Raw genomic sequence first — 24,377 nt, 5'->3', positions numbered from 1 at the left:
GACAGCGGCGGAAGGCAGGGGCTGCCTCGTGGTCGGGGTCGGAGGCGGTCGTGGGTAAAAGTGCAGTTAAGCAGGCCTTACCCCGGCGGGTCTCCGGCGCCGATCGCGCAGGCCTGGCACCGCTCCGAGTTGCCCTCGTCTCGCTGTGGCGTCCGGAGGAAGGGACTTCGATCGGGAGGTTCGCAGCTTTAAAGGCCAATCAGGGCTGTCCCCTGATTGGCTGGACGTCGGCAGCGTGCAGCGTGTTCCCTCGGCGGCGGAGGAAGGTCGGCAGGATGGCGAGACAGCGGCGGAAGGCAGGGGCTGCCTCGTGGTCGGGGTCGGAGGCGGTCGTGGGTAAGTGTGCAGTTAAGCAGGCCTTACCCCGGCGGGTCTCCGGCGCCGATCGCGCAGGCCTGGCACCGCTCCGAGTTGCCCTCGTCTCGCTGTGGCGTCCGGAGGAAGGGACTTCGATCGGGAGGTTCGCAGCTTTAAAGGCCAATCAGGGCTGTCCCCTGATTGGCTGGACGTCGGCAGCGTGCAGCGTGTTCCCTCGGCGGCGGAGGAAGGTCGGCAGGATGGCGAGACAGCGGCGGAAGGCAGGGGCTGCCTCGTGGTCGGGGTCGGAGGCGGTCGTGGGTAAGCGTGCAGTTAAGCAGGCCTTACCCCGGCGGGTCTCCAGCGCCGATCGCGCAGGCCTGGCACCGCTCCGAGTTGCCCTCGTCTCGCTGTGGCGTCCGGAGGAAGGGACTTCGATCGGGAGGTTCGCAGCTTTAAAGGCCAATCAGGGCTGTCCCCTGATTGGCTGGACGTCGGCAGCGTGCAGCGTGTTCCCTCGGCGGCGGAGGAAGGTCGGCAGGATGGCGAGACAGCGGCGGAAGGCAGGGGCTGCCTCGTGGTCGGGGTCGGAGGCGGTCGTGGGCAAGTGTGCAGTTAAGCAGGCCTTACCCCGGCGGGTCTCCGGCGCCGATCGCGCAGGCCTGGCACCGCTCCGAGTTGCCCTCGTCTCGCTGTGGCGTCCGGAGGAAGGGACTTCGATCGGGAGGTTCGCAGCTTTAAAGGCCAATCAGGGCTGTCCCCTGATTGGCTGGACGTCGGCAGCGTGCAGCGTGTTCCCTTGGCGGCGGAGGAAGGTCGGCAGGATGGCGAGACAGCGGCGGAAGGCAGGGGCTGCCTCGTGGTCGGGGTCGGAGGCGGTCGTGGGTAAGTGTGCAGTTAAGCAGGCCTTACCCCGGCGGGTCTCCGGCGCCGATCGCGCAGGCCTGGCACCGCTCCGAGTCGCCCTCGTCTCGCTGTGGCGTCCGGAGGAATTATTATTAGTATTAGAATTATTAGTATTATTAGTATTAGAATTATTAGTATTAGAATTATTAGTATTCTTTTGCTATTTTGTTTATTTTATTTTTCTTGATTTTATTGTTTGTTTTATGAGTAATGGTGATGTTTCTGTTTTTCCACTGTTGAAGTGAATAATACAAAGTCCGACTTGTTGTGGTTTCCAGTTCACTTTTTGTTTGCATGTTTCTATGGTCTCTTTATGGTGAGGGTCAGTCTGCATGTGTGACCAAGATGAGGTATTCTGCTAACGTAGTTTCTGTGTAGAGATCTAAATAGCTTCCTAACAGGAGGTGTACTGGTGATTTAGGGCATGGTATAATATTTGCAGTGTTGCTTTTTCATAGATAGAGTTGTTAATGTTTGAGTGCTGTCAGTTCATGCTGTTTTGATATGGGAAATATTATAATTCAGCTTAATCATGGCTTTCTGTGAGGTTATCAAATTTGTAGATGATACAAAATTATTCAGAGTAGTTAAATCACAAGCAGACTGTGATACATTACAGGAAGACCTTGCAAGACTGGAAGATTGGGCATCCAAAGGCAGATGAAATTTAATGTGGACAAGTACAAGGTGTTGCATATAGGGAAAAATAACCCTTGCTCTATTACACGATGTTAGGTTCCATATTAGGAGCTACCACCCAGGAAAAAGATCTAGGCATCATAGTGGATAATACTTTAAAATCATCAGCTCAGTGTGCTGCAGCAGTCAAAAAAGCAAACAGAATGTTAGGAATTATTAGAAAGGGAATGGTTAATAGAACGGAAAATGTCATAATGCCTCTGTATCGCTCCATGGTGAGACCGCACCTTGAATACTGTGTACAATTCTGGTCGCCGCATCTCAAAAAAGATATAGTTGCGATGGAAAAGGTACAGAGAAGGGCTACCAAAATGATAAGGGGAATGGAACAGCTCCCCTATGAGGAAAGACTAAAGAGTTTAGGACTTTTCAGCTTGGAGAAGAAATGGCTGAGGGGGGATATGATAGAGGTCTTTAAGATCATGAGAGGTCTTGAACGAGTAGATGTGACTCAGTTATTTACACTTTCAAATAATAGAAGGACTAGGGGGCACTCCATGAAATTAGCAAGTAGCACATTTAAGACTAATCGGAGAAAATTCTTTTTCACTCAACGTACAATAAAGCTCTGGAATTTGTTGCCAAAGGATGTGGTTAGTGCAGATAGTGAAGTTGGGTTCAAAAAAGGTTTGGATAAGTTCTTGGAGGAGAAGTCCATTAATGGCTATTAATCAAGTTTACTTAGGGAATAGCCACTGCTATTAATTGCATCAGTGGCATGGGATCTTCTTGGTGTTTGGATAATTGCCAGGTTCTTGTGGCCTGGTTTGGCCTCTGTTGGAAACAGGATGCTGGGCTTGGTGGACCCTTGGTCTGACCCAGCATGGAAATTTCTTATGTACTGAGGGCTTCTGTCTGGAAGAGCTGGCTTGATCACTGAGAGGAGCTCCTGGCTGTGGAACCAAGGATTCTCCTGGAGTGCAGGATGCCGAGAAAGGGTGGGATATAGAGGAAACTGCTGCAAGCTACAAAAGGGCTGACAGAAAAGAACTTTACATAATGATATGGCAATGCTGAGTTGGGAGGCACTCACTGAATGAGCACCTGAGCAGCCAAACAACAGCAGAATGTGTGTGTGTAAGAGAGTTGGCCTATTCTTTTGGGGGCAACTTCCACATGCCCCCCCAACCCACTCCTGCTCATGAAAGGTATGGCGGCTCTCTGCTATTGTGGTTTTGTAGCTCTTGATTTGTGAAAGCTTGGGCACCCCTGCTCTACAGCTTTCAGTAAGGACTGATTAGATCGTATGCCCAGAAAACTGTCTAAGTGACACATGTGCCCACGACACTCCTAGAGAAAGATACAGGTGTCAAGTGTGAGCATGAGCATACCTAGTAAAATGTACAAAGGTTACATGTGCAGAAACACAAAAAAACAAAAGCATCTTAAATCAATCAGCTGCTGCTGTGGAGGTGGGGAATGTAACTGTGCCCTATCTCACCAAAGCTTGGGGGAGTTTCCCCCGCCTCTGATATTCAGAGCCCTGAGCACCACCCACCATACGGTGCCTTTCATGATGATATTCTTACCATATTTATCCCCATCCTCTCCTTTGGCACTGATTCGCCTGCCGAGTACCTGGATGTGCTTTCCGCTCGTCCGGCTGTATAGCTGGTAGAGCCGCAGCTGCTTCCTGCTCACGTCATCTCGGGCTCTCGTCTGATTCTCCACGTGTATCCGAAAATCCACGTTCTCCTCAGCTACAAATATCTGGTGAGAGCCAGACAAGAGAGTTTCAGAAAGCAGACAAGAATCCGCCTGCCACAATCAATCAAGTGTTCCCCACCCTGAGGAGTCTCCTGGATCTTCAGCCCCCTGCACTCTCTCCTGTGACATTTCCAGCCCCTGCGGCCTACATTTTACTGGAATGTCCTCCAGCACTGTCAGCTCCTGCATTGTGTAGGTCACTGCTCTCCAATATTTCTCTCTTTACAGTTTCCATTTTGCCGACACCACACTGCTCTTTTCTGGCCTTGCAGTCTGCATTTCTCGGAGACTCCAATTATCTTAGCCCTTGAGGATCTGTCTAATGCATCCGAGCCTACAGCAAAATCAGCAGAGCTTTAGGAAACTTGGAAATCTTCAAGTCAGCTTGGTAAACTCCTGAATTACATAGAGAACTCACAAGGTTGCACTTACCCCCTCCCTTTCAATACATAAATAAGCCGGCACTACTAAACCTGGCCCTGAATAGGGCCGATACAGTAAAACCCGCGGGAGAGCCGGCGCTCCGAGGCGAGCGCTCGCTCTCCCAAAGCGCGCCCAGGCCACTCTCCTGGGCGTGCGATCAAGTATTTAAATGATGGCCTGCAGTAATAGGAGGAGCTAGGGACACTAGCGCTTCCCTAGCACCTCCTTTTTGACAGAAGTGGCGGCTGACAGCGGGTTTGACAGCCGATGCTCAATTTTTCCGGCGTCTGTTCTCGAGCCCGCTGGCAGCCACGGGTTCAGAAAATGGACGCCAGCATAATTGAGCGTCCATCTTCCAAACCACGGGCACATTTTAAATTTTATTTTTTTAAATTTTACATTTTTTTTTTATTTTTGGGACCTCCGACTTAATATCGCTATGATATTAAGTCGGAGGGTATACAGAGAAGCAGATTTTACTGCTTCTCTGTACACTTCCCCGGCGCCGGCAGAAATTAACGCCTGCCTTTGGGCAGGCATTAATTTTTGAAAGTAAAATGTGTGGCTTCGCTGCACATTTTGCTTTCTGTACCGCGCGGGAATAATTAATAGGGCCATCAACGCGCATTTGCATGTTGGGGGCGCTATTAGTTTCGGGGGGTTGGCCGCGCATTTTAGATGCGCTATTACCCCTTACTGTATAAAGGGTAAAGCTAGCGCGTCGAAAACACGCGGCCAAACCCAGGCTAACAGTGCGCTCCACTGGAGCGCACTTTACTATATCGGCCCGTTGACTATAGAGTCTGGCAGAGGTATAGTGAGGGTCTCTGGCGCCCGGGGGCCAATGCATTTATGTTACTTTCCCTGTGCCCCCTCCCCAATCCTCCTTGTTAAAAATGCTTACAGTCCCAGAACGTCGCACTACAAACCCCCCCAATGAACTGACAGCTGTGAGCTGCCTAGAGGGCAAACGCTTCCCTGCCTGAAGACAGACCACCAGCTTTGCTCCTTCCCTGTGTGGTAGTATAGCAAGCAAACAAAAAAGGCTTCTGATAAAGAAGGAGACCAGTTCTACTCACCCAGTCCCCATCCGTCTTGCTCCCTCTCCCCTCCCAGTCCCCATCCGTCTTGCTCCCTCTCCCCTCCCAGTCCCCATCCGTCTTGCTCCCTCTCCCCTCCCAGTCCCCAGTCTTGCTCCATCTTCCCTTCCAATCCCCCGCAGTCTTGCTCTCTCTTCCCTCCCAGTCCCCAGTCTTGCTCTCGAGTCTCCTCTCCCCTCCAAGACTTCACAGCTGACTCATATGCAGTGCAATAATGCAAAAACAGCATCATCATTCGTCATAAAACAAAATCAAGAAATATAAATCAATCATATAAGTAAACCATACTAATAACTAGACCTTAACACCCCAATTCATGCCCTAGGGGAAAAACAGAACAAACCAGGCTGCTATAAATCCCTACAAGCTTGCAGAATACCCACCTCAGTTAAACATTCATAATACAGACTCACCCTCACCAAATGCTGAGACCATAAAGTATAAATAGAAACATACAGACGGAAAATGAATTGGAAACTGCAATAAGTCACATTCTGTATGTAATGCAGCAATGGAGAAAAACACCAGTCCTCATAAATCATTAAACAATAAAATCAAGGAATATAAATCAATCCTTTTAGTAAAACCATACTGATAAAAGGAATATTTCCAATGAGCTAAGGAAGAGAACAACATCCAATAAGAGCTCATACAAAATTTAAAACATTTTCCAAACAGAAATAAAATATTTCAAAATGGCAGACAGATACCCAATAATTAAAACAAGAAAATTCACCACTCTCCACAGCTGAAAACCTCATCTCCAGTAACCCTGAGCATGTCATGGATTAGTGGGGCAACACTAATTTTCTTCACATAGGCAAAGGCAGTTTCCCATTCATACACACACACACACACACACACACACAACCAGGCAGGTTCCCATTCACACACACACACACAACCAGCTAGGTTTCCATTCACATTTAGTCAGTCTCTCATTCATTCACACACACACACATCATTGGAAGCAGATAGGAGAGTCCATTCTGCTGCTCCTCCTCTTGGTGTTGGCCCCTGTGCTAGTCAAATCTCGCAAGATCAGCAAAGAGTAGTGCTAGCTGCACATGGTTTAGCTACTGAACGCCAACACAGCGAAGGAGCAGGAGAACGGGCACCTACCTTGTGGTCCTCTGCCATTGAGATGGGGTCCTCCAGCAGCCTTGCAGCCCTCCTTCTTGGCCACCAGTGTGGGAATGGGGGTGGAGTCAATGCTTGTATTTTTCTCCCAGCTGTCTATGGACACTGATGGTTAGATGACTTGCCATTGGTTAAAATTAAACTCCTGGGGGAATTCTACACAAGATAAAAAAAATTCTGCACCCAATATTCAAAATTCTGCTACAACCAAATTAGATCCATAAAACAGGACGAGACATTAGATTCAATAACTATTGAAAGATTATAAAAATTAGACATTTCATTTCCAATCTGTAAAATGTTTGGGAGACTAGCTTTGTCCAAGTGAACTGTGTACCCTATACTGCACATCTCGCCTGATGAAGGCAACTTGCCGAAAAGCTAGCACTGGGATTTGGCCTTGAGGGATTTTGTTCTTTGAATAAAGCAAGACAATTATAAACAATATTAGGATAGCTCTGTGAATAAAGTCTCATGGAGACAATGGCCTTCAGGACAAGGTTTTTCTTTAGAGAGGTGAATGAGGAGTTTTGGTGTTTGAATTGCATTTGGCAACATCATCTTGATTTTGAAAGAGCTTTACGGTAGACTGCAAGAGCTACCGCATTACATCAAAGGTAAGTGTCTATGAACTATATGTGTATTTGTTAAGCGATTTTATTTCATTTATAAATATATTTTGTGATATTGTAGGTTTAGTATGCTGGATGTAGAAATGTAGAAATTCTATCCATAATGTACTAAACAGCAATGTTGTCTTATTTTAGGGATAGGCTGAAATTTTATTTTGTTTCAGGGTAAGGTAAAAAATGTATAATAAAATAATTTGTCTTGTTTTAAAATACTTTTTGAATTGTTTTTCAAGATTTTTAATTTTATAATTTTTCAATATTTAATCTATGTACCTATTTGTTTTATGGATCTGTTGGAAACAGGATACTGGGCTTGATGGACCCTTGGTCTGACCCAGCATGGCAAGTTCTTATGTTCTGAGGGCTTCTGTCTGAAAGGGCTGGCTTGATCACTGAGAGGAGGTCCTGGCTGTGGAACCAACGATTCTCACAAAATGATTGCCGTTGAATAATAAACAAACTATAGTCCAGGACACGTGTATTTCTGAAAGATGCAGTGTTAAAATTCCCCCAGGAGCACCATAACTAGGGCTTCTGGTTTTGGGGGATTTTAATTTAGCAGTCTGAAGAGCCAACATCACGCAGCTGCCAATACTTGCAGCCACATAGTGATGGCCAGGGTTGTTGCCAGAAATGCAAGACATCAGTGCTGCCTGCAGCATAGAGCTCCTCTCCGGATTTGTGGCTTGCCATATGTAATTCCACAATACCCTTGAACCCTAATCATAAGGCAGTGATTACTCATCTGAACCCCACTCCCCTTGCCCCCCAGCTCGTGCCCCCGCCCAATGTTCCCCCCTAAGCCGCACTGGAGTACACCAGCTGCATTCTTACCAGTGGGTGGCACTGCAGCTGTCTCACTGTTTGAACCACACGAGGCAGGCAGGACCACCAGGAGTCCTGAGGGATGTGCCTGCCGGGCATGTTCAAACCACGAAACCGCTGCAGCAACACCCGTGCAGCTTAGAGGGAACACTGCCCCCCTCCCCCTCCCTTTTCTATCCTTCTCTACCCCCTGCGCACATCTTCTCTATTTCCATATCCCCAGCTCGTCCCCACCAATTTCTCTTCCTCGACGTGCACTCTCACCCCAGTCAGCTAGTCCCCTCTCAGCCAGAAAGTTACTGCTTGTATCACCCACCCAGCGAGCCTGCCCCATAGCCCAGCCAGCAAGTCAACTCCTGCTCTATTCAGCCAGCCAGACGACTCCTCCATCCTTCCCAGCCTCCAGCACGCCAGCCCGTTACGTTAGCCAGCTCCCCTAACCAGCCGGCCATCCCTGCCCAACAAGCTAGCCCTCTACTATTTTGTTCTGCTGCTTGCCGTCTCATCCACATCGTCCCTGGAACAGCTAATGGTAAGGAGAAGTGTAAGGACTCTAGTGTCTTGGCACAGGTAACTGCCCAAATTCGAAGGGTAAGGGGGAATTCTGGGCAGGTTCTTCATTGCAGAAATAAAATGTGTACAGTTCATAACAGCTGTTTGTCATGCAGTTACTGAACATATCCAATGTGAAATAACATACGGGCCCATGCAACACCGTGCGATGGCCGCAGCGCACGGCTCAACGCATGATTGGATCCGCCTGCAAAACAGGGGTTAGCACGTCCAAAACGCGCGCGTGGGTAATAGCGCTCACCACATGTAAATGCATGTTGATGAGGTTATTATCTATTCCCCTGATGCAAAAAAAAAAAAAAAAAAGATGTGCGCCCAATGCCCACATTTTTACTCGCCAAAATTAATTCCTGCCCTAAGGAGGTGTTCATTTTAGAGGAGCCCAAAAAGTGTGCAGAAAAGCAGAAAATACTGCTTTTCTGTACCTCCTCCAACTTAATATCGTGGCGATATTAAGTTGGAAGAACTAAAAAATTAGAAATGTCTCCAAAAAAAATTAAAAAAAAAAAAGGTGCCAGCAGTCAGGTTAGGAAAAGGGACGCTCAATTAATAAGCATCCATTTTCCTAACCCACTTTTCCCGGGTGCCTGCTGCCAAGGAGGCGCTAGGGGTGTGCAATTTCCCCTAGTGCCTCCTTTTCACCACGGCACCTGATTTAAATATTAAATCGGGCACCCGGGAGAGGTGGGCTGGAGCACATTAAGGGAGCAGGCGCTCAATCGTGAGTGCCCATTTAACGCCCGCTGATACCGCATCGGCCTGCTAGCATGCAGGCACTAAATACATCACACAGACTGGTAAAGCAGTGCTCCGCACACAGAAACGGCCCGGCAATATGTAGAGAGACATTCTGGGGGCACGGACTTTTTGATTTTGAAAAGTGCATGCAAACATTTTCTCAGAAAAACTCCACACACAATCAAGTAGGTGTTGCTGTGCGTTGGGATAATTTTCTAAGCAAATTTATGCATGCAAGTTCACGTTGAAAACTGGGATAATTTGTGCACATGATTACAACTTACCCCCTCACTAAACAGACATGGTGAATCCATACACACACATTCAGAAAACAACCTCATGACAATCAAACATGCACAGGACACTGTCTGCTCCTTCCCTCTGCCTCTCAGCGCTGTCATGAACAGACGTCAGGATGTGGAGGAGTAGCCTAGTGGTTAGATCAGCAAACCAGGAGACCAGGGTTCAAGTCCTGCTGTCACTCCTTGTGACCTTGGGCAAGTCACTTTACCCTCCATTGCCTCAGGTACAAATTTAGGGGCAGATTTTCCAAGGGGTTCACGCGTACCCCCCGAAAACCTCCCCAAACTCCCCCTGCGCGCGCCGGCAGCCTATGTTGCATAGGCTGCCGGCGCGCGCAAAGCCCCGGGACGCGCGTAAGTCCCGGGCTTTCCTGGGGGGGGGGGGCGTGTTGCGGCCGGCGCGTCATCGGGGGCGGGGCCGCGGGCGTGGTTCCGGCCCGGGGGCGTGGCTGCTGCCTCCGGACCAGCAGCCACGCCCCCAAAAGTTACGCCTTGGGCAGGCGTAACTTTTACAACAAAGGTAGGGGGGGTTAGATAGGGCTGGTGGGGTGGGTGGAAAGTTCCCTCCGAGGCCGCTCCGATTTCGGAGCGGCCTCGGAGGGAACAGAGGCAGGCTGCACGGCTCGGCGCGCGCAGGCTGCCGATTTTGCACAGCCTTGCCGGATTTTAAAGGATATGCGCGGCTACGCATGTATCTATTAAAATCCGGCGTACTCTTGTTCACGCCTGGTGCGCGGACGTACTTTATTAAAATCTACCCCTCTGATTGTAAGCCCTCTGGGGATAGGGAAATACCTGCAGTATCTGAATGTAATCTGCTTTGAAGTGCTGAAAAGTGTGCAAAACTGGAATATAAAAATCTAAATAAAAAAATATTCAACATATGGTCTCCAACCTATTGCAATGACTGGGAGAGGGGTTGCAGCTCCCTGGAAAGCTACTTCTACTTGCTACTCCTTGGTTTATTACTAGGACTGGCTGATGCAGTCCTGGTTTTGACCCCTTGCATGTGTAGAGAAATCAATGGGACAAGCAACTACAAATCCCTGCATGCAATGGGGCAAAGCCAAGACTGGATCAGTCTGTTTAGTCGACCTGGGGTCAGCTGGCAACCCGAGGTTTCAAGGACAGCACTTTGCTCGATCCTGCCTCTCAGGAGCCTGAGCCGGGAATGGAACCCAGATCCCTAGTTGGCAATGCAGAACATTATTGGATAACTGTGCTTGGCCGCGCTCTAACCTAGGCAGCCAGTCTGAAGGCAAGGGCTCTACTAACAGAACAGGAGGTTTCAAGCACATATCTAACATCACAAATGCCATGAAATTCACAGAATATGGACTAGGTGTAGGAAGAAGCCACCTTTCAGTTTCATGTTTCCTTGATGAACCATGAGGTCAGTGCTCACTGGTGAAAACACAACGCGCCCATACTGCAGCACCTCCAGGTGCAGGCCTGGGACGTGGGTGGCAAGGGCAAGGTGTGCATCCATCTGTGCTTCCTCCCTTACCCCCTACTCTTACATCCTCCGATGTTCTGCCGCTGACCCAAAGTGAAACTCAAATTGCTTTTATGTTACAGCTGACTTTTCAAGAATTGATTTTCCTTAAGAGCCTCTGCATTACCACAGTAAATTCATTTGAGAATGGCTTGCTAATGCACTATCAGCTGCCTGGAAGGGCACTGGACAGTTTAGGTAGCCATCAGCAAGCAAGCAAGCACTCAAGCTAATAAGGAAAAACACAATCACCCAGTTTTAACATTTCCCCTCAAAAACTCAGAGATGGAAGCTGCTTCCTCTCAATTCCAGTAATGAAAATGTGAAGAAGTACATCAGACGCACAGCACATGTCAGATGGAGCTGTCAGTATGTCAAGGGGGGGGGGTTCCAGGCCCTCGGGAACTCTCTAGTCCAGTGCTGGCGAACGCCAGTCCTTGAGTGCCACAAACAGGCTAGGTTTTCAGGATATCCACCATGACTATGCATGAGTGCAGGCAAATCTCGCTCATTGTAGATATCCTGAAAGCCTGGCCGGTCTGTGGCAGTCGAGGACTGGAGTTCGCTATTACCGCTCTAGTCTCACAGTATTCTGGAATGTGGGGTTGCATTTTATATGGACAGAAGCAGGACTAAACAGTGTGAAGAAAGCATGTTTGCTTACCTGTAAACAGGGTCCTCCATAGACAGCAGGATGAATTAGTCATAATGCGTGGGTCATATCATCCAGTGGTGCCAACAGTGAGTGACCCAGCTCTCAGTGCTCCGAAAAGACTGTACTGAGCACGTGCAGGAGTTCTCATGCGCTGCCTCATGAGCCTTTCAGCCACTTCCATAGCATAGCTTTAGCAAGGTAGTCTCCAGGGAGACAGGCAGGAATTAAGGATAGCTGATGCATCCTGCTGCCTACAGAGAGCCCAGTTTACTGGGAAGCAGTCTTTCTTTCTCCATTGCAAGCAAGCATGAAATTAACCATAATGCATGGAGAATCCCAAGCAGAGGATAGTACTGTGGAGCAATTACCAAATGAGCAACCTGGACCCCACCAGTGGAGAGTGGACTACTGGGTGAGCAGGCTGTGCAAAACTGCTTGCTCAAAGCTACCGAACCTTTAAGGAATAATGTGGGACATAAAGGTGTGAAGTGACTACCAAGTAGGAACTTTGCAAATGTCTTCAATGGAAGTGGCCCTGGCTCTCACTTGAGCCTTGATAGAGTCTACTCCAGAAGCCAGACTGAGCATAACAGTGCACTGCAAAACCAAACAGAGTTCTTTTGGCAACTACCTGTCCCAATCAATTGGAATCAAAGGATGTGAACAGCTAAGAAGCTGAGTCCTTTTCAAGCAATACACTAGGGCTCTCTTGCAAGACTGGAGCAACGCCCACACGCTCCAGAGATTTAAAAAATGCACCAGCAGAGTGCATATGCCGCAACATCTGCCTGGAGAGAGGAAGATCTGGGGATGCTTGTCGGTTTCCTGGATGGCCCTCTGCGTCGAGGCCCCGTCACCCGCCTGCTGTGACGTCAGCCAGGGCTGTGCAGGTATTTAAGAGTGACGGCAGCGGTGCGAAACTGCTGGCATGCAGCCAAAGCCACGTGCCAAAGGAGCATGCCCCTTGTGCCCAATGGGAAGAAGAAGGAAATGTAGAACTACAACTTCTCCAGCTCCCGGGACCATCAGAGGACAAATGGATGCAGATATGACAAACATGGGTAATATGAGGATTTTTGGGGATGAAAGATGGGAGCAATCTGATTAGATCTATACCCTGGCCCCTGAGCCTGATCCCTCCACCCCCCTACCCCCCCTCCCAAGGGACAGCAACAGCCACCTCCCTCCACCCCCAAGTGACAGCAACGGCCCCCTTGCATCCTTAGAATATGGAATAGCTCCGGAGGACTTCACAAAAGTGGAAATAAGGAACAGCCCGGTTAGTCCAAACTCTGTTATGAGCAAATTATTGGAATCGCTGCTAGAACAGAGGACAGTATAGTTTCTGGAATCCAATGGATTACAAGATCTGAGGCAGCAGACATTTACCAGAGGCTGGGTCATGTCAAATGAATGTGAACAATTTCTTTAATTGGGTGACCAGAAAATTGGATTGGGGAGAGCGCCAGATGTATTTTACTTAGATATCAGTAAGGCCTTTGACACGGTTCTGCATAGGTAACTTATAAATAGCTAAGAACCCTTGGTATGGGCCCTAAAATGACCAACTGGTTGAAGGGGATGTGACAAAGGGTAGCGGTAAATGGAATTCACTCCAAAGAAGTGTGATGCAGGGATCAGTCCTTGGACCAGTTCTTTTCAACATTTTCATCAGTGATATTGCAGAAAGATAGTCAGGACGTTTGTGTTTTGCGGATGATACCAAAATCTGAAACAGGGTAGACAACCAGATTGATGTGAAAGCATGAAAATGATTCTAGTAAAGGTTGAGGAATGGTTTAGGATTGGGCAACTAAGATTTAATGCTAAAAAATACAGCATTATGCATTTAGGATGCAAAAATCCAACAGAGGTACAGTATAGGGGTGAAATTCTTTTATGTATGAAAGAGATGCAGGATCTGGGAATGATCATATCCATGAACTTAAAAAGCCAGAAATATGCTTGGATGCATAGAGAGAGGAATGGTCAGCAGAAAAAGGGAGGTAATGTTGTCCCTGTATTAGGTCCCTGGTGAGATCTCATTTGGAATACTTTGTACAGTTTTAGAGACCACACCTTCAAAATGATTTATTTATTACTTTTATATACCATCAATCAGTAGACAGTCTTAATGGTGTACAATAGCTAAAATGCAATTTAAGATACAATAAACAATCAAATAAAATACATTGAAATAAAACATAATAAAAACATAAAATAAAATAAAAAGAAAACTAAGGAGGGCGCAGAGAAAATAACTGACCAGCACCTGAGGCTGTCGAGAACGGGGCAGGGAATCTCCTTGCCCGACTGTGAGCTCCAGCTGACCCGCCGACGTTGCGACGTGAGGGGCGGACCCTGAGGCGGATCCCGGAAGTTACCCTCTTAAGCGGGGCCTCCTGAGATTTCAAACCGAGGGCGCAGAGAAAAGAACTGACCAGCACCTGAGGCTGTCGAGAACGGGGCAGGGAATCTCCTTGCCCGACTGTGAGCTCCAGCTGACCCGCCGACGTTGCGACGTGAGGGGCGGACCCTGAGGCGGATCCCGGAAGTTACCCTCTTAAGCGGGGCCTCCTGAGATTTCAAACCGAGGGCGCAGAGAAAAGAACTGACCAGCACCTGAGGCTGTCGAGAACGGGGCAGGGAATCTCCTTGCCCGACTGTGAGCTCCAGCTGACCCGCCGACGTTGCGACGTGAGGGGCGGACCCTGAGGCAGATCCCGGAAGTTACCCTCTTAAGTGAGTTGCTTAGTGGCGCGCCGCTGAAGCCGCGCGCGCTAAAGGGGCGCGCAGCGAGACGGCTTTGCCCGGCTTCGCCCGGAATCGCCGGATCTCGGTGACTATCTTAGCTGGTCTGATAAGGTACTGATTTATTTCATTTTTGAATGATATTGCTTTCCCTGCTGATCATCCATTGCATGTGATTTGGCGTCATAATTGGTGGAGAAACCGCTGAATTGTTCCTTTTCTTAATTTGACTGAATCATGCCTCCAAAACGCAAGGGCAAAGTGCGGGTTTTTCCCTCACTTCCCTTGCCATCCCCAATTCAGCAGGAAAATCAGCAGGTTCCTCCTTTCTCCTGCTTTAAGTGAGGCGAAGTCCAAAGACTCTGATGTGCCACTCATCCAGGGAGGGATGAATGTGCCTACAGACGAGGCCTCGCTGAGCCCTAACATCGCCATACCCCCTACACAAAGACCAGCGGTGATAAGCCCTGTCGGGGCTAGTGTTGATTCCATCGTAGAGGGAGCCGCTGCTATACTGGACATAATTTCAAGAAGTGGAGGAGAAGGAGACTTGAAATTAGAAACCCCCTTGAGAGGGAATTTAGATCATGTTGTCCAAGATAGCAATGTAGGTTTACCCCCCCCCCCCCCCGCCCAGCAGTGGTTACGCTTGACTCGCTTTGGGGAATGATGGAAGGGATGTTTGCTAATATTAAGGGGCTAGAAAGGAAAGTGGACAGTCTAATAATAGGAACACAACAAGACAAACTGCAAACACAGAAACAAATTAAAGAAATAGAAGACAGGACAAAAGAATTAGAGAAATCCCAAAAGAATAATATGGATTTCCATGTGGCTGTGGTCAAAGATAGAGAAGCTATTTCAAGAAGATTGGAATCATTGGAGAATACAGCCAAGAAGTATAATTTAAGAATTCTTAATTTTCCCAGAGTGATTGGGGAATTGCCCTATACCACTCTTAAAAAGTTACTTGTGGAAATTCTTGGCTCTGATTCTAGTGAAAGAATAACGATAGTAAATTGTTATTTTATACCTAAGAAAAGAAATGTAAGTGATAGACTAGAACAGCCCTTTCAGGGAGATTTGACAAACTTCCTTGAATCTAGTGCCCAAATAATAGATTGGGGCACACTTTTGGTAAATTTCTCTCTATTCGAGGATATAAACTTAATAATGAAAACTTATTTTCAAAAATATCCTGTTAATTTCATGGGTAAACAGGTTAAAATATTCCCCAATCTAGCTCTAACAACACAATTACGGAGGAAAGCCTTTTTGGCTTTATGCCAAGGGGTTATTGATGAGGGTTATATTTTTACCCTTAGATTTCCGTGCAAGTGCGTCTTAAGAAAACAGAATGATGTTTACATTTTTTTCTCGCCCGATCAACTTAAGAATTTCTTAGAACAGAGGAAGGTCCCAACCTCATCCCCAATTTTGAGTTAAGCAATAAATAGACAAGAAAATAAGCAAGTTTATATGATGCCCTTTTTGAGCAAATTTTTCTTTTGTATAAACTCCCAATAAATTTCATCACGTGTAATGAACCCTCACTTATGCTTAATACTAATGTGCCTGGAAATGATTAATGTTTTTTCTATTATTGAATTTATTGATATGAAGTATTCTTTTATTTTGTAATCTATCCAGACCAAACATTTCGTATGTAAGTTCAATTATAATTATATGTACTTTACATTTGAAAATTGAGAAATAAAGAATAAAAAAAAAAAAAAGAAAACTAAGGAAATAGAATAATAGAATAAGGTCCACTAAAATGATATAAACCAGTTGGAGTTGGTCCAGAGGGTAGCTATCAGTGGTCTTCGTTCTATAGCACAGTGGTTCTCAACCGGTGTCACAACATTTTCCAGTCCCCCGCTGATGCCCCTGCCCCAGCAAAATAAGAACTCATCCTCCGCTCAGGTTTAAAATGCCGATAGCCCAGGTGGAACGTGGCAGGAGAGCTGGAGTCAATGGCACCAGCATAGTCTCTTCTTCCCGCCCCCCACCCCCGCAGCCCTGAAAAGGAAGTGCCGTGCATGCAGGAAGAAAAGGCCATGCTAGTGTGTGCATCATTGGCTCGAAGAAGAGAGGTGTGGCCTGAAGAAGAGAAGCATGGCGCGGAGCAAAAGAGGAGTAACGTCAGCCCCCACAATGGATAGAAGTGCTTTCTCGAGGCTGTGAGGCTGGAAGTGGAAGAGACTGCTGCTGCCGCAAAAGCAGGAAATGAAGGAGGCTGTTGCTGCTGCTAGTTCGGTGAGAGAGAGAATGAGTGAGCAAGCATATGTGTTTGAGATTGTGTGTGTGTGTGTGTGTGTGTGTGTGTGTGTGTGTGTGTGTGTGTGTGTGTGTGTGTGAGAGAGAGAGAGAGAGAGAGAGAGAGAAACAGCATGTAAAAGTGAGTATTGAGAGCTTGTATGTGTAAATGTGTGATTGAAGACCTATTTGTGTGAAAGAGTATGTGTGTGATTGAGAGCCTTTGTGTGAGAAATAGCATGAATGTAAGTGTGATAGAGAACCTGTATCTGTAAGTGAGCGAGAGATCACGTATGTTTGATTAAGAGCCTGTCTGTATAAGTAAGAGAGAGCATGTGTGTCTGTGTGTGATTGAGAGCCGGAGTAGGTGAGAAAGCATGTGAGTATGTGCTCGAGAGCATGCATGTAAGTGTGTGAATGAGAGTCTGTGAGTGAGAGAAAGGAACAGCAAGTATGTACGTGTCTGATTGAAAGCCTGTGTGTGTGTGTGAAAAGAGTAGGGGTGTGCATTCGTTTTGAACGCATATGTAAAACGCAACGTAATTTTTTTTTTTAACTTAAAAAAGTGATGAGGCGAAAACGATCGGATTTCCAACGTATTCAACATAGCTATGTTGAATACGTTGGAAATCGCGATTGTTGATCCTAAATAAAAATTTAAACCCCTCACCCTCCTTAATCCCCCCCCAAGACTTACCAAAACTCCCTGGAGGTCGAGCGGGGAGTCAGGACGCCATTTCTGTATTCCTTTGCGAGGAGCACGTGACGTCGGCGTCACGTCGGAGTGACGCGGACGCCGATGTGACGCCTACGTCCAGCTTGTGGGGGGCCAGCTTGGGGGGGGCCTCCTGACCCCCCCAAGCTGGCCAAAAGTTCCGGTTGAGTCGAACGAGGGTCCCAGAGTGAACGCGCGGGGAATCACGTGACGCCGACGTCACGTGCTCTTCGCAAAGGAATACAGAAATGGCGTCCTGACTCCCCGCTCGACCACCAGGGAGTTTTGGTAAGTCTTGGGGGGGGATTAAGGAGGGTGAGGGGTTTAAATTTTTATTTAGGGAATCGGTGCACGTATGGACATAGACTCAACTTATGGAATTCTCCATATGTCCATATTGACCGAAATTGACCCCCCCCCCCTTTCGACTTATGGACTTATGAACATAAACTTTTTGTCTGCACATCCCTAGAAAAGAGTATGTATGTAAATGTGTGATTAAGAGCCTATATAAGAGAGAAAAGCATATGTATATGTGCATGATTGAGAGCCTATGTAAGTGAGAAACAGCATGTTAAATATGTGTGATTGAGAGCCAATGAAAGAAAGAGAGAGCTTGTGTCTGCCAGAGGAAAGAGAAAGTTGCAACCAAACCATCCCTCCTCCTGCGAATTCAAAACAATCTCAGGGCACCTGGATATCAAACGTTCCAAAGTATGCAAAGCAAAGCATTTTTTTTATCCTTATCTTTCATTATTGGGTCTTTATGTCTACTATTTTGAAATATTTTATTAGCATCTAGAAATTTTTTTTATCTGTTTTTAATTATTGGATATTCCATTCCTCAGCTATTTTGAAATCTGTTCTTTTTGTTAGTATGGTTTTACTGCTACTGATTTTATATTACTTGATTTGTTTCTCTTTTTCCTTTGTTACACTGCATACAGTCTCTCTGGCTTGTTGCAGTTTGGAAGCTGTATCCACAAGATACAGCTTCCAAATGACAGGGGAGCACACCCTGTAATTTAATGGGGATGATTATACTTTTGTCTCAGAGGCATGTTTACACAGAAAATATCTGTGCTTCTTGAAAGAGTCAAAGGTTGGGACGATGTTCTGTCAGTGGAAATTCACTTAGGACTGCTAGAGTCCATGTTTAGCAGGCAAAAAAGAATTTGGTACATATGAAGTTGATACCTGTGGACATGTTATAGAATAGTCGCGTCTATATGTGCACACTAGAAACCACACTCACATGAATGTTCCGACGGGCCTTCGAAAATTGACCCTTGATTGAGCTAGGGACCAAATACCAACGTATCCAATTAAGAATTTTTTCATCAATTAAATGAGAATTGAGCCAAATCTGAGTTAATGAAAAAGCATCCCAATGTAAAGAGAGATTGTCAATGATCAATTCAAGTTGTCTAAACAGATAACAGGTTGCCGGTATAATGGGCTGATCATGCAGGCGAGAGAAAGAGTGGAGGTCAGCAACTGCACACAAAAGCAGAGGAAAGGTGACACCTGCTTCAACTTCATACCAAATCAGTTTGTGGACATCTATAAAGGTGCTCCGTCAACCAAGCACTACCTTGGCACAAAATGAAGGTGGTACGATAAGCATGAAAATCAGGGAAATTAACTCCATGCTATCTCTGGGTAATTTAAGCTTAGACAGGGCAATCAGAGACTGTTTATTCTTCCACAAAAAGTGAGAAACACCACCATCTATAAAATGTTTTATCTAAAAAAAAAAAATTATTAGGAAGCATACTAAGTAAGACGTTAACTTTAGGAGCTACAACCATTTTAACTGTATCCAAGCAGCCCCACCACGAGAGATGAAGTGGTAACAAACATGCAACTAAATCTGTTTCCATAGGACTATCTTATCTGCAGCTTTAGCAATCATTAAATTAAGTGTTGGATAAAAATACATGCCCAAGTATTTTAGGCCATTAGGAATCCAATGAAAGTCAGAAGCAGAAGCAAAGAGATCTGCATATATAGTAAGGGTCATCATTTCAGATTTATTCCAATTTATGTGGTATCCGGAAATGGGAGAAAAGGAGACAATATGCTGCATGATGACCGGCCACACTGTTTTGGCTGAAAGACATAGTAAAACATCATCCGCATACATTGACAGTTTATATTCTGCATTATTATAATATATACCCTGACCCAGCGGATCCCATCATGAAAACAAGCAGTAATGGTTCTAATGATAAATTAAAAGGACACAGGGAGCGAGGACAACCTAGCATTATACCTCTTTGTAAACTAAAAGTTTCAGATAATTTCCCATTAATTATAAGGTAGGGGAACAATATAAAGAGCCAACATAAGAAATAAAAGAATGGCCATAACCAAACCAACAGAGGGCATCAAATAAACCCATTCAAAACAGTCAAAAGCTTTTTCGGCATCTAATGAAATTGCAACCATTGGGATGGTCAGCTTATTAGAAGCCTGAAGTTAAGAAACAGATAAGAGGTATCAGTGATGTAACGAGCCTTCATAAAACCTGTGTGAGTCAGGTATATAAGTTTATCCAGAATGTGCTCTAATCTGAAGGGCAATATTTTAGCTAGAATCTTATAATCAATATTGAGAAGGGAAATTGGTCTGTAATTGGAGGGAGATAGAGGATCTATATTGGGTTAAGGGAATACCACAATTTTAGCTTCATTAAAATGTGTTGAAAGACAACCCCTGGAACACATAGATAGAAACAAATGTAATTTAGGAACCAAAAGGGAAGAAAATACCTTATAAAATTCAACCGTGAACCCATCCACCCCAGGGGCTTTACCAAGCTGAAGGGAGGAAAGAGCCTTACCCACTTCAGAGTCCAGACAAAGTCAAGGGTGAATTCAAGATTTCACTGTCTATGAGGTTCAAACTTGGATGATCCAGGCGTGAAAGAAAATTTGTGATTAAAGATGGCTCATGTCACAATTCAGAGGAGTACACTGCAGTGTAAAATTCACAAAACTGCTGCAAAATATCATCCCATTTGGTAACCAAAGCAGCTGATTTTGACTTAAGAGTGACAATCCTTCTATATTCTTTTTGCCCCTGCAAATGAGCACCTAATAGTCTTCCAGCTTTGTTATTCTCTGCATAATATCTGGAATTTTGAAGAAAAATATATTTGCCAGCAGAAGTACTTAGAAATTTGTTATATCGGTATTTAAGTTTATCTATAGTGTTAGCTTGTAAGGAACTAGAGTCTAATCTGGTTCTACATTGTCTTGAGTTTTGCTGAATAACTAATAACCAAACCTCAGTGAGGTACTTTAAAAGCCTCCCACACAGTACAGAGGGGAGTTTCAGGTATTGCATTGATGGCAAAAAATTTACGAATTTCTTCAGAAGTTTGAGCAATAAAAGTGGAGTCTTCCAAAACTTCGGCATTAAAACACCAGCTTGGGACATCAGAAGGAGGAAGATCCCAGTGAATAGACAGGGAAATTAAAGCATGATCAGATATTAAAATAGGGTAAATTTTAGTCAAAAAAGTGGGATTCAAAAGACTTTTATATATTAAAAGTAGTCAATGCAAGAATACGACTGACGTGGGAATCAATAAAAAATAAAATCTATGAGTCAAGTGTCAAAGTCTCCATGGATCAATGAAACCATGGGTATCCATATTATTATAAAAAGCTGTGTATGAAGGAGAAATTCTGCTAGGGCAGGAAGATTGTTGGTCCATAATTAAATCAAAAAGCTTGTTGAAATCATCCCCCAGTATTATTGGAAGAGCATCATGTTTAAACAGAACAGTTAAGACACCATGAAAGAAAGAAGAAACATTTAAGTTAAGAGCATAGACATTACAAAGTAAAACTGGGACCTCAGTGCCAAAAAAAAGCTTTCTTCCTCTAAGCTGTCATTTTTGATAGATCCCGAACAAACAGAAAACGCATCAAATCATAGTGAATAGGCAGTCCTGACTTTGCTGCTTGGAAAATCACCACGGCTTGTTGGTATCGCAGTACTTTCAAAATCAACGGCTGTGGGTAGGGCACATGGGATAGCGGTCAAAAGGGGAAGCCAGTGTGCACGCTCAATTTCAAGCGGTAAGTCAAAGGAAAGTTGTAAGCATGCCAGAATTAGGGTGCATAGAAAGATGAGGATATACAAGCCTTTTCCTACTGAAATCCCCAATACACATAGGTTGTTCCTATGATTTCTGTTAGAGAGATATTCCACATCTCTCTGCAGTGCCACCATTTCGTTCGCTGAAAGATCCAACTTAATAGCTCAAGTAATCTCCGTATTAAGCTTCAACATTTCCTTTGGTTGTTGCAGTTCCATAATGATTAACTCCGAGAATGTCACGGTTTAGCAGGCTATGCTCTTATATTGCTGTTACTCAATCTCTAAAGATCTTGAACATTTCGAGAAGTCAATCAATATCTGATCCTGTTGTGTTTCCCGGCTGATTCTAGTCTTTAACCCCCTGTAAAGTTTAATACATTTTAGTAATCAGTCCCTTCAGATTAGTATTGAGAAAAATCATCTTTTCTAGAATCAAGGGGGATCTTGACAACTGACCTTGCACATCCGCTCTATTGTCTACATCTCTTAACTGAAAAAATGTAAAAAGGGGAAAAATGCTCCAAATTAAATTTAGATTTAAAATCTGTCCATGTACAAAAGGTTCCTTAAGTGAATAACTAAGACAATCTTCAACTACAAAGTTATAATTTATGTCCCTGATACAGGGGTGCCAGATCCTACACAACTCCTTGCACCCTATTATGGATACTCTCAACAATTTCCCAAGCCCAATTTTCTTTTGAGCCCATCATTCCCTCAAGGCAATCTCTGAACCATTGATCTTTTTGGTGCAATTACTCAAAGGGAACCACCCACTTCTACTACATAATGCTTGCCGTTCAGAATCCATCCAATGCTGATCATCATCTGGGAACTGCCACTGAGCTAATATATTAAACAACTCAGTTTTATAATAGTCATGAAAGTTGGGAAGATTGAGTCCTCCATCTGCCTTGATTCTTGGCAAAATTATTTAACTAATCTGCACTACTTAACCCATCTATATCAGGTTGTTTAAGGTATTAAAAATTAGAGTGGGCAATTGTAAGGGAACATTATAAACAAACAAGTCTTGGTAGCCAATTCATACAAACAGCATATGCTCTACCTAACCAACTCAGATATCTTTTCCATTTTAAACATCTTCCTTAAGCACTTTCAACAAAAGAAGATAATTCAGCTGGTAGATCCTCATACATTGAAATCATTGGCCCAGTGTACTGTGGCGATCAAAAAAGCAAACAGGATGTTAGGAATTAAGAAGGGAATGGAAAATAAAACAGAGGATGACATAATGCCTCTGTATCGCTCCATGGTGAGGCCATACTTTGAATACTGTGTGCAGTTCTGGTCACCGCATCTCAAAAAGGATACAGCTGCACTGGAGAAAGTGCAGAGAAGAGTGACCAAAATGATAAGGGGCATGGAACGGCTACCCTATGAGGAAAGGCTAAAGGAGTTAGAGTTGTTCAGTTTGGAGAAGAGACAACTGAGGAGGGAAATGATAGAAGTCTACAAAATCATGAAATGACTTGAACAAGTTAATGTAAATCGCTTATTTATTCTCTCAGATAATAGGACGACTAGGGGATATGCCATGAAGCTAGCAAATAGCTCATTTAAAACAAATCGAAGAAAATTCTTTCACTCAGTGCATAGTGGTTACAGCAGTTAGTGTAACTGGGTTTAAAAAAAGGTTTGGATAAGTTCTTAGAGGAAAAATCCATAAACTGCTATGATGGTAATTAAAAAACAATAATAGCTTGTGATCTATCTAATGTTTGGGTACTTGCCAGATACTTGTGACTTGGATTGGCCACTGTTGGAAACAGGATGCTGGGCTTGATGGACCCTTGGTCTGACCCAGTATGACAATTCTTATTTTTTTATGTTCTTAGATTTGCAGACATTCTTACCCCAAGGTACTTCAAATTCTTGCTTGTCCATTTAAAAGGGCACTGCAAACTTCCTCAGAGTTTACCAAAGTTTGTCCTAGTCAATGGCATAATTTTAGATTTAAGATTTTTTTACCCAGATACCTCCCCAAAAACTTCCAGTTTTTCCAGCAAGGCAGGGTAGATACTGTGAGTTCTGACATATAAACCAAAACATTGACCGATATACCACTTTATGCTCCTGGCCCTGAAACTTATTATCTTTGATACAATCTGCTCTTCTAATATGTTCTGCCAGGGGTTCAATTACAAGAGGAAAAGGCAGAGGTGATAAAGGCAGTCCTGCCTAATTCCCCTATGTAAGTCAAACCTGTCCGAGGACACACCCTTACCTCGCACCTTTACTCTGAAGGATTTATAAAATGCTTTAACCCCCAAATTATTTCTAAAACCAAACCTGAATTCCCCCAAAATTTTCTCTAAAAAGCTCCACTCAACTCTAGATGCGGATAAAACGTTTGATAAAGATGATATCATTGAATCTCCACCTTTGTCAGACACTGACCCTATTATAGCTAACATCCTCAGCATGCTATCACTGGAATACCTACCCAAAATGAAACTTGTTTGATCCCTTTGAATACATTTCTTCATCATTCTATCCAATCTATTTGCTAACAATTTTGCAAACAAAAGTCAGTGGTCAATAAGGAAATAGGATGACAGGAGGCACAATAAACCATCCACTAACACATTCTGAAATAGTGGAAGCCAACCTCTCAAAACTTCTTGTAATACTCAGTGCTAAATTCATTCTTACTATTAGCCTTCCTGCTTTTCAATACTTTAATAGCTTCTAACACCTCAAATTCCATAATTGGAGCATCAAATCTATCTCTGTCTTTACCATTAAGCCTAGGCAGAGGAATATATTTCAGAAAACCTAATTTCAGCCACATCCTTCCATTGACAGGAATATAAATTTTGCTAAAAAATTTGTAAAGACATCAGCAATTGCCACAAGGGAATCCACTAGTTTCCTTCCCACCTTGATTCCTTTGATCACATTGTTAGCCCTCCATCTAAGCTGTTGCACTAATATTTCTCAAAATATTAAGTATCCAAATCTCTTAGTCAAGAAGGCATTGTATTAGGCCTAATAGAATAGATGCCAAATCTCCTTAAAAACTG

The 24,377-nt window shown here is 44.8% G+C and overlaps 1 protein-coding gene across 3 annotated transcripts in view; it reads right to left on the bottom strand.

The window, feature by feature from the left end:
- FGF18 (fibroblast growth factor 18) overlaps positions 1-24,377 on the bottom strand; it is a 246,230-nt gene that overhangs the window by 133,763 nt on the left and 88,090 nt on the right. For 2 of the 3 annotated variants that reach the window (XM_029583966.1, XM_029583965.1), the window contains one exon: positions 3,432-3,612. In XM_029583966.1, the coding sequence (XP_029439826.1) occupies positions 3,432-3,612 (181 nt within the window). The remainder of the gene's footprint in view (positions 1-3,431; positions 3,613-24,377) is intronic. The other variant, XM_029583967.1, reaches the window with a different exon arrangement.

This window comes from Rhinatrema bivittatum, chromosome 18 (assembly GCF_901001135.1).
Source record: "Rhinatrema bivittatum chromosome 18, aRhiBiv1.1, whole genome shotgun sequence".
Lineage (NCBI taxonomy): Eukaryota > Metazoa > Chordata > Amphibia > Gymnophiona > Rhinatrematidae > Rhinatrema > Rhinatrema bivittatum.
Note: the sequence above shows the minus strand (reverse complement) of the source record. Positions and strands in the feature narration are given on the sequence as shown.